Consider the following 10225-nt stretch of genomic DNA (forward strand, 5'->3'; position numbering starts at 1 on the left):
AAAGCCAATGTCAATCATACCTCTAGAGCTGCAAGTAGTTGAGTACCGAGAAGTCTGCCTTTCCGTTTACAACAGTTCCACTTATTTTAATAAACTCTGATTTGAACTACTATACATGTATATGATTTCAAAGCTGCCTGTTTTCTAAAATGCTTGTACCAAATGTTTAAAGAAGTACACTGGTTTTGTGTTAAAAGCATTTTAGTATTTTGTTGGAAATAGAGCAGGTATATAATATGAGATTGATGTTTACGCTCTGATCTCTTGAAATACAATTAGGGTTTTACGACCTAATTTTCATATATTGTTAGTATTGTATTTAGACAGGGCTAATATGTTATGTGAAATGACAATTACCCCCTGATGTCTAGAGATACAATCACAGTTTATGATTGCATTTTCAGTAAAGGTTTCAATGTACTTGCGAATCAAGTTGAAAACCTTTTTATGTTTTTAAAATGCAAAAAAATTGTAATGGTTTTTAGGCTTGCTACGGGTTTCATAGCAACCACTCATTCCCTAGCGCCGGTTTTGACTCGAGATTTCGAGGAAAATTCAGGTCCTGACAGTTGTACCAGTAATCTTCATGGATTTTGTAGTACCCGCTATCATCTTTTGATCCGGTTTTGTGTACCATCCTCTGTGACTAGGCTATTGGTGCTCAATTCTCCTTAACCTTCATCAATATGTTTTGTCTTGTTGTGTTAAATGGCGTGAACAGTTGGTAGCCCTCTTCATGTCTCCCGCTTCGGTAATTGTTGTCGTGGTAGGTATATCTCTTTGTTAAAAAAAAAATCAATCTTTTAAAACATAGATTTTTTTTATGCCATATTTTCAAAAATTGTTGTTTTGAGGGGGAAAATCAAATTTCCATCTTATTGTACTAAAAGTTTTGATATGCTTTTAAATCGTTTAAATGATTGGACATTAATTTGGTATATTCAATTTGATGAATTAGTGCCTATTTCTGATCATTTTAATCAAATTAGTTCAATTAATTGAGTTTTAGGCTTGATATGCATATCAAATTCGTGCCTTGCACCTCAATTGAGTGAGAAACTAATATTTATTTTCAATATCTCTTTCAATTAGCTCATTTGTCTATGTTTTAAATCTGCTCTTATTCTTTTTGTGCTTGAAAAAGGGAAAGAAATCTATATGCTTAAATTGCTAAATTGAATTTTTTTGCTTATGTCTTACTCTTATGTGCATAAAGTGAGGGGGATCAAAATCAATTTGTCTTTTACTTAATTTAGCCATATTAGCTCGTTGATTGTCAAACTCAAAAAGGGGAATAATGTTGGACCTTTGTCTTTTCATACTCCTTGATTTTGACTTTGACAATAAATTATGAATGTTCTAATTTTATTTATAAATATGTAGAAGTACATAGGAACACTCGGGAGTCAATTCAGAGACTTTTAGTAAGAATCGAGTTTTCGAGATTCTTGATTTCCAATACCAATGTCGTGGGCGCGACATTGACAACATAAGATCCTAAGTCAAGTCACTGAAGGATCTCGGGCGTGACTTTGATGTCACGGGCGCGACATTTAAAGACCGTTGAAGACTCAACGAATATATTTCTCAAGCTCCAATGGATAGGTGACATGTGGCACTAGCCATTGAAGAGTTTTTGCCTCTTGCACATGTCGCGGGCGCGACAAAGCTTTTTTCAGCGAAGCGTATTTTGTTGTTTGTGCTTTTCTTATGGATTTCTTTGGGTACAAATACAAAACCATTTGCATTGTTTCAAGGTTAATTATTTACAAACCTTAGAACAACAAACCTTTCATCTTTAAATCACTTTTGTTTATATAGTTTTGAAGTAAGCTTGTAAACTCCTAAATCATTGAAAGTCAGAGTTTAGCTTTGAGAAAACTCAACCCTTACAAGTCAGAGATTAACTTTGAAAAATCATAATTGGTTTTTAGCTATAAGCACTAAAATTTAGAGTTAGTTTAGAAAAATCTTAGTGAATCTCATTTAGTGGATTGTAAAATCTCAATCTTTGACTGACTAGTGGAGTAGGATCGATTTGTGATTAGAACCACTCAAAACCCATTGTGTTAATCTTCTTTACTCTTAAACTCTTTTTGATTTCTTAATTCTGCTAAAAAGAAATTAATTCTTTCATTCACAATCAAACAACAAAGGTTTACCATACCCCATAGGGAATTATATATTCTGAATTCTTCCGGTACTCTTTTTGTTATGTCCTCTTTCCATAGTTTTTTTTCGTTAACTCTTGTACCTCGACATACATACTTTCTTCTCATGTCCCAATGATCGCTTTTGTCCAGGTCGCTCCAAACCCATTTGCGGACGCCGCTCTTGTATTCTTGGTTTGGGATATGGGTGCCAGGGTGTTTGTGGCTCCTTTGATCATTAAAGCCACGCTATCTCGGAAGCCTTTCAGAGCTGCATCAATTGCTTGGTTTACCGCTTCTTGGAACGTCGACTCGATGCTTTATCCGGTATCACGTGTCCGGAAAATGGTATGACCACCTTATTTAGGTTAGGTTGGCCAATCTGCTTGGATGGGATAGGGGGCGGTAGGTATGTATCCATCAAAGTAGACGGCGGTGGCGACGTTTCCCTCGTCCCTAGTGGCAGCAGCGGATCCTCTTTGAGTTTTGTGGATGAGGGTTTTTGTTAGTTTCGTCCATCCTAAGACCCGATAATAAAATTTGTTGTTAGAAACTTTTCGTTCACATAAACGGCGCCAAATGATTGATTGTGGATGGCACGGGAGATGTGTTGATTGTTGAGATATGGTTATCGTTACTCTATGAAAGGGTGCGCAAGTTAGACAAAAAGACGGATTTGGGTTATTAGGCCCAAAATCCACTCTGATGCTTCAGTTAGTAGGGTAAGTTGTATGATTAATTTTTTTATAGTAATAAAAGTAGGCTAAACCTATTTTAAGGTCCCTGAACTATACATTTTTTGTTCATTAGGTCCCTCAACTTTTATTTGGCTTCCTCAAATCCCTAAACTCTCATTTTTTGGTTCATCAGGTCCCTCAACTTTTATTTGGCTTCTTCAGATCCCTAAATTTTTGTTTTTTGGTTCCTCAGGTCAGTAAACTTTTGTTTTTTTTACTTCAGTAAGTTCTTAAATGGATCTCCCTTAATAAGACCTAATGAACCAGAAAATAAAAGTTTAGGGATCTGAGGAAGTCAAATAGAAGTTGAGGGGCCTGATGAATAAAAAAATAAAAGTTTGAGGACCTGAGGAAGTTAAATAGAAATTAAGGGACCTGATAAACTAAAATTGTGTAGTTTAGGGACCTCCAAATGAGTTTAGCCATAAAAGTATAAGCGTGAGAAGTGACAGCATTACCCCTTTTGATAGACGTTTTAGCGATGTCGTCCTTCCTTTGGCGATATGAGACCTTTTATATTGTGCCATCAATTTGGATAAATTAGAATTAATGTTTTTTAATTAGACAATCCACTTTTATTTTTGTCCGATGATGTTTTTGAAACGGTTTGTCAAAAGATGGGGTTTTTTGTCCAATATTTCTAGAATTGACTGTTTTACTACCTCGTTCCAACTTGAGAGTAATTTAATCATTTGTTCATTTAACAAGGTTATTTTAGGTGCAAAGTAATTTTAATACTTCAAAAATCATATTTTTAAAAATATATGAAATGTTGTAAAACAACATTTGTTATGGAATAGAAAGATTATAATGTTTTAGTTAAAATTATACTACCTCTTTATAATACTTACATTAAATATACGACTTGTTTTTAAAATTTCATCATTTTTATAAAATAGATGACTCCAATTAACTCTTGAGAGTATCCATTAGTATTAATATGATCAAATATCATCAATACATATTGTTGTTAACATCATGATCAATTTGATTTAATTAGTTAAATAATAATTTATACATTTTAATTCATCAAAAAAAAAATTATACATTTAAAAATTGATGTACAAAATAGAAATTAATCTTTCAATTTGCGACGAGGCGGTAATACTAATTAAACATAACGAAACTCAAATACAATGTTTAAACAAATTCAGACACCATTAGCACAAATTTAGCAAGAAAAAAAAAGGTGAAATTGTTTGTATTAATATTTAAATACCCAAAACAAGAACATATATTAATATCTGCAATCAGCAATTAAAAATGCAGGAAACATGATCACTTTGAGAACACTGATTGCCCTATTAATATGCCTGCACCACTCTTAATGCCACACAGAAACAGACACACTATTCAAACACTTATTAAACTCGCAACCCATTCACCTAACATCGCCAATAACATTCATTACATCTATATAATTAAGCTTAATATTTTGTATTCCGATCAATGTTTCAAGGGCACTTCGGCTTGTTGTTACGAGTCGTCATGCCGGTGTAGCACGTTCCGCATTTCTCCCGGTTACCGTAAGTTCCGGGCGGCACACATTTGCATTTGCTGCAGCAAGTCATGCAAACTCTTTGACAAACGTTTTTTCTTGAGTGTAATTTGCACCTCTCTGCACATAATGGGATGCAATCTGCCACCACACACAACTTTCATCAAACACATTGTAAATCAGTGGCCGAACCGCCTTATGGCTAGAGTGAGCTCCAGTCTTGGTTGGGACCGATTTTTTTAAAAAATAAATTAAATTTTTTAAAATAAAGGTAAATTTATAAAAAAATAATTAAGTTAAATAGAAGTTAAGCCCAAAAAAATTAGAAGTGAAATAAAAAATAAACACATCTATTTTGTTAATTAGGAGCGGACTGGTTTGAACTGATTATATTTTATTAAATGTAAGTAGAGATGCAATTGTACTCACCTGCTCTTGTTCTGACTGGTGGAAGTGGTGCACCGGGAGGTGGTGGCTTGTAAACTGGTGGAGCTGGAGTACTGGGTGGTTTCACTACTGGTGGGGCAGGAGTTGGTGGCTTGTAAACTGGTGGTGCTGGAGTAGTGGGCGGTTTCACCACCGGTGGAGCTGGAGTTGGTGGCTTGTAAACTGGAGGTGCTGGAGTAATGGGCGGTTTCACAACTGGTGGTGCTGGAGTTGGTGGCCTGTAAACCGGTGGAGCTGGAGTACTAGGTGGCTTGACTACTGGCGGAGTAGGCGTAGGTGGCTTGACTAGTGGCGGAGCAGCCGTAGGAGGAGCCTTGTAGACCGGAGTTGCAGGAGCTGGTGATGGTGATGGTGGTAATAGTAGTGTGGAGGAAATGAGCTGCAGCACGATTTGGAATTAAAAAAAAAGCAAAAAATGTAAAGGGTGCATTTGTGCAACTTAAAAAATTTCACTTTCAACACTTAAATTAGCTAATCTTGGATTTTTCTTTAAATCTTCATTAAAACTTTTCACATTCTTAAAAAATTAAGCTAAAAAAAGCTACAAAACATTTAAAAAAATACCTTGTCATTGAACTGTTCATTAGGGTATGCAGCCTACAAGAAAGATTAGGAAAAAAAAAATTAGCAAGTAAAAAATAAATAAATTGCATAATGAAAAGAAGATGATCAAACATACCCTTGTTGTAGTAACTGAAAGAAGAGCAGCAGCAAGAAGAAGAAGCATCACAGCTTTGAAACCCATTGTAGAATAAGTAGCTAGAGAGATCTAAAGTGTTTGATGAAGAAAGACATGGGTAAAGAGCGTATAAATAGAAGTCATTATTATATCGTAGCGATTGTACTACGTTATTTTTGCAACAAGCAGATTAAAATTTATTATCCTTTTCGTCCCATAACTACAAAAAAAAAGTTTATTACCCTCTTCGTAATAGAACTATAAAAAAAATGACACTTTTTGAAAGAGAGATGAATTAAAAAATATCATTTCTTTTTCTAATAAAAATTGTAAAACCAATTTTAAATTTATTATAATGAGTAGATTTTAATTGGCTAAAATTAAAATATCTACTATTAAAACTATTGATATCAGTGGGTACTATAAAGATACATAACAATAATTTTGCCAAAAATCTATATAAGAGTATTTCAAGTATAGCAAAAAAAAATTTAGTAAAAATCAATATTTTGAAATAATTTGAAAATATAAATATTTTTTATAATTATGAAATAAATGAAGTATTTCAATTGAAAAAATTATAATATTATCAACGTCTCATTAACTATTTATATGGATGAAGTTACACAACTTTTACTTAAATTTGATAAATAATTCCATTTTTGTTATCAAAGTTTTGATAAATAATTAGAAGCTGGTATTTGGTAATGCCAGCTATATAAGTGATAATTACCGAGAGACATATGAGTAAAGGATAGCAGTCCAAAATCTGACTTATATCGACCCACATGACCCGAGAACTCTGTCTCCTCCTCAAAATAATACTTTAATCTCTTCACTCTTATTACTCATGCTGCCGGTGTATCATCATGTCTACTCATTAGTATTTTAAAACTGGATTGCTAAACACCGCCCCTTTTTACTTAGTACCGCACAGGCACATTACATATTTGCCCTTTTCACATTTTCAATAGAAAACCAATTCATAAAAAAAAACTAAATCCTCTCAACTCATTCAACTTTTCACAAATTCATATTTTACGAAAATGTCGGATTTGGAACGAGATAGAAATCGACAACCTCCGGTAAGTATTTTTTTTTATTAATTTCGGTTTTTTTTTTAAAAAAACAATTAAAAAAATAGAAAACGGGATTTCACGTCCCCTCCGGAGGAGGGGACGCCGGAAACCGGCGTCCCCTCTTCCGGAGGGGACGTGAAATCCCACGTTCCCTCCGGAAGAGGGAACGTGGATTTCCCACGTTCCCTCTTCCGGAGGGAACGTGCGGCGTCCCCTCCGGAAGAGGGGACGCCGAAAACGGCGTCCCCCCTTCCGGAGGGGACAGGGGACGCTGGCGTCCCATCCGGAAGGGAGGACGCCGTTTTCGGCGTCCCCCCTTCCGGAGGGGACGTGGGCGTCCGGCGTCCCCTCTTCCGGAGGGGACGCCGGACGCCCGTTCCGGAATTTAATTAAATTTAATTTTTTTTTAAAAAAAAAAATAAATTTAAATCTAATTAATTGTTTTTTAAAATAAAAAACAATAAAATAAATAATTATTTGAAATAAATTAAATAATTTTACAAATTTATTTAATTTAATATATATTATTTTTATAATTTAAATTATTATAATTGCAGGGCAGAAAGCGTATGGGGAAGACGTTTTTAGCCCCAGAATTAGGGGGATTGGCGCTCTGATAATTTTCTTCCATGTACTATTCTTGAAAATTTCAGCAAACTCTTAGTTTTTCCCACTAATTCTGTACACTCTATCTTCTACGTCCTTATTTATGTGCCACGTACATAGTAGATGAGAAGAACGTGGGAAAACCTCTGACACTGGTCTCATAAGCCCCAATTCTCGATCAGTAAGAATAGCGCTCGGATGAATATGTTCCCCAATCAAGCACCTGCATTATTGCCCGATGATTTAATAAGTAATTTGAATTTGAATATCATTAAAATATCAAATAACATAATTATAATTAAATACCTCAGTCTCTCCAATACCCATCTGTAGCTCCCTTCAGTCTCATCCTTCATAATTGCATATGCAATTATGAAGTTCTTGTTGCAAGGAGTCATTCCAATAATCTCAAAAAAAGGCAGCTTGTACTTGTTCGTCTTGTACGTGGAGTCCATGCCGATGATCCAGTAGTACGTACGAAGTAGTCTCACTGAATCAGGATGAACCATGAAAATATGGGTCAACACACCTGTATCCTCCTCAGCAAGAGTCCAGTGTACATAATCATTTTGCTGAGCCATGTAATAAAATTGCCCAACCACATCTCTACCCTCAAAGCTAGACTTTCTCAAAGTCTCTCTATAGTTGTACACTTGCTTTATTGTAGGGTTGTCAGATGGAATTTTTTCTTTTAAAGCTGCCATGATAGAACACGGCTTCGCTTGTGCCGCACTCATATCTCGCACAATTTCTTTCGCCTCGCCACTCAGCCCACTCATCTGACGGTATCCTTCAGGATACACAGCTAGAGCATGGTTGTGTGTACTCGAAATACCAGGATCTGTAAGTATAAACCATGCAGTCTTTCCTAATTTGACAATAATTTTAAATTTGCACTTACACGCTTTTGTCTTCGTATTTTTCCGTACGAAGGAATCAGAATCTGTGAATGAACCTCTGTAACGCTCACCCCGAGCACATCGTAGAAGCTTCTTTTTCCCCTCGTTCTTATGTGACGAAATGACTAATTCAAATCCAATCTTTATAGCAGTACTCTTAGCCCAAGTAATTGCTTCAACATCACTATCAAACCCATGATCTAGCTTAAACCAATCGCTGTAATCAATTCCATCACCGCCATAATCTTCTAAATCAACCTGCAAAACATAAATACTTACGTTTAACAAATCGAAATAATATGTAATAAAAAGTCGTAATAATATGGAATAAAAAATTACTGTAATTATTAAAAAAATTAATTTCAACGTTTTTTTTAGCATTAATTAATTTCCGGCCGCGACGTTTCGGTCGCGGCCGGAAAAGGGGACGCCGGCGTCCTCTCCAGAGGAGAGGACGCCGGCGTTGGGCGTCCCCTCTAGAGGAGGGGACGCCCAGCTCCACGTCCCCTCTAGAAGAGGGGACGTGGAGTTGGGCGTCCTCTCCTCTAGAGGGGACGCCAATTTTGGGCGTCGTCCTCTCTAGAAGAGGGGACGCCCAAAATTGGCGTCCCCTCTAGAGGAGAGGACGTTGAATTTCACGTCCTCTCCTCTGGAGAGGACGGCAAACTCTGGCGTCCCCTCCTCTGGAGAGGACGTGAAATTCAATCGTCCCCCCTCACAAATTTTAAATAAAATTTTAAAATAACTAATTTTTACCTCGGAAAAGCCGGGAAAACTTGTTTCCGACTGTCGGTACTCGTTTCCCGACGAATTATACTCGTTATCCGTCATTTTACTCGACTTTTTACGTAGTTGTTCGAGTGTGTTCGAATGAGTTGAGAGAACTTTTTTTTTTGAAATTTTGCTAAAGGGTAAAAATGTCTTTCGCCTGTGCGGTGCTAAGTAAAAAGGGGCGGCGAATAGCAATACCCTTTTAAAAAGGCTAAACCCATCTAAAAATCCTTGTACTATATTATTTTTATTCAAAGAGCCCCTGTACTATATTTTTGTTCTTCAGATCCCTCTACTTGCATAATATTTGATTTTTAGGTCCTTTTTTAGTTTTTTTCAATCCCTCTATTTATAATTTTTTTGTTTCTCCAGTCCCTCAAAAGGACCTAAAAATCGAAATTTTGCCAAGTATAGGGACCTTAAAAACAAAAAAATAGTACAAGTGCTTTTTGAACAAAAATAATATAGTATAAGGGTCTCTAGATGGGTTTAGCCTTTTAAAAACTGGACCGGACCAATTGGTTCAATCATATAACCGTAAGCGAATGATGGTCCGGTTTTTTTCCTTTTTATTTATTATTAGAGGTGGAAGAGTGGTTATGGAAGAAATCGATTCCACAACCTAGTAGATTGCTGCTTATCGCTTATACTGTTTGACATATAGCTTATTGGTTTCTGATTTTATTATTCTTTTTTTAAAACTAAAAAAGACAAAAAAATGTATCTATTAATAAATATAACTCATTATTAAATAGTTATAATTTTAAATTTTTATTAATTTCATGTATTATTCACCCGAATGTTGCCAGATATATTCATATTTAATTTGTTATTAAAGTGAAACAATTTGTATATACTAAGTGGAGTGATTTCGAATATGTGGACATTCAACATTATGTTTTATTAATGGAAAAAGGGTCATCCATGCTCCTAAGATTTGAGGTTTGGATCAAGTAAGCCCTTAACGTCCGGAAAAGTTTACTCATGCCCTCAACGTTTGTAAAAATAAACAATCAGACCCCTCGGTTTAACGTCGTTTCACTGCTCCTAAGACTCCGTTAGTGTGATCCTACGTGGCATTGATAAAAGGATCGTTTATGCCCCTAAGATTTGGGTCTGGGATCAAATGAACCCTCAACGTTTGAAAAAGATTCACTTATGCCCCTAACGTTTGAAAAGATTCTGTCACGACCCAATCTCAGGGCCGAGACCGGCGCTAGGGAATGAGAGTGGTTGCTCCGAAACCCGTAACAAGCCTAAAATCGTAAAATAATTTTTTCGCGAACATAAACGTCATGCATGACAGACATAAACACGTGTCATGCTGGAAGCACATGCCAGGCATACATATCCTCTGGC

General features: G+C 35.9%; 2 protein-coding genes across 2 annotated transcripts; both read right to left on the reverse strand.

Moving 5' to 3' along the window:
• Positions 1-4057: 4057 nt before the first annotated feature.
• LOC126675273 (gibberellin-regulated protein 14) lies at positions 4058-5626 on the reverse strand. Its single transcript, XM_050369883.2, has 4 exons — positions 5512-5626; positions 5397-5429; positions 4815-5211; positions 4058-4526 (listed from the first exon to the last, which is right to left on the reverse strand). Exons 1-4 carry the CDS (start codon positions 5575-5577, stop codon positions 4342-4344), a joined length of 681 nt encoding a protein of 226 aa, XP_050225840.1. The 5' UTR covers positions 5578-5626; the 3' UTR covers positions 4058-4341.
• A 1624-nt stretch (positions 5627-7250) lies between these two features.
• On the reverse strand, positions 7251-9060 carry LOC126672258 (protein FAR1-RELATED SEQUENCE 5-like). The gene is made up of 3 exons (XM_050366206.2): positions 8852-9060; positions 7503-8353; positions 7251-7419 (listed from the first exon to the last, which is right to left on the reverse strand). The coding sequence occupies exons 1-3, from the start codon at positions 8924-8926 to the stop codon at positions 7251-7253; spliced, it is 1095 nt and encodes a 364-aa protein (XP_050222163.1). The 5' UTR covers positions 8927-9060.
• Positions 9061-10225: the final 1165 nt, after the last annotated feature.

This window comes from Mercurialis annua, linkage group LG3 (genome assembly GCF_937616625.2).
Source record: "Mercurialis annua linkage group LG3, ddMerAnnu1.2, whole genome shotgun sequence".
In the NCBI taxonomy this organism is placed as follows: domain Eukaryota; kingdom Viridiplantae; phylum Streptophyta; class Magnoliopsida; order Malpighiales; family Euphorbiaceae; genus Mercurialis; species Mercurialis annua.

Bases quoted from the DNA above. Each gene is read 5' to 3' on its own strand.
- LOC126672258 (XM_050366206.2), bottom strand. From the start codon at position 8,926: ATGACGGATAACGAGTATAATTCGTCGGGAAACGAGTACCGACAGTCG. The intron at 8,354-8,851 runs GTAAAAATTAGT...TATGTTTTGCAG, and splicing joins GTTTTCCCGGCTTTTCCGAG to GTTGATTTAGAAGATTATGG. The intron at 7,420-7,502 runs GTATTTAATTAT...GCAATAATGCAG, and splicing joins TGGGTATTGGAGAGACTGAG to GTGCTTGATTGGGGAACATA.
- LOC126675273 (XM_050369883.2), bottom strand. From the start codon at position 5,577: ATGGGTTTCAAAGCTGTGATGCTTCTTCTTCTTGCTGCTGCTCTTCTT. The intron at 5,212-5,396 runs GTATTTTTTTAA...ATCGTGCTGCAG, and splicing joins ATGAACAGTTCAATGACAAG to CTCATTTCCTCCACACTACT. The intron at 4,527-4,814 runs GTGAGTACAATT...GTGTGGTGGCAG, and splicing joins ACCAGTCAGAACAAGAGCAG to ATTGCATCCCATTATGTGCA.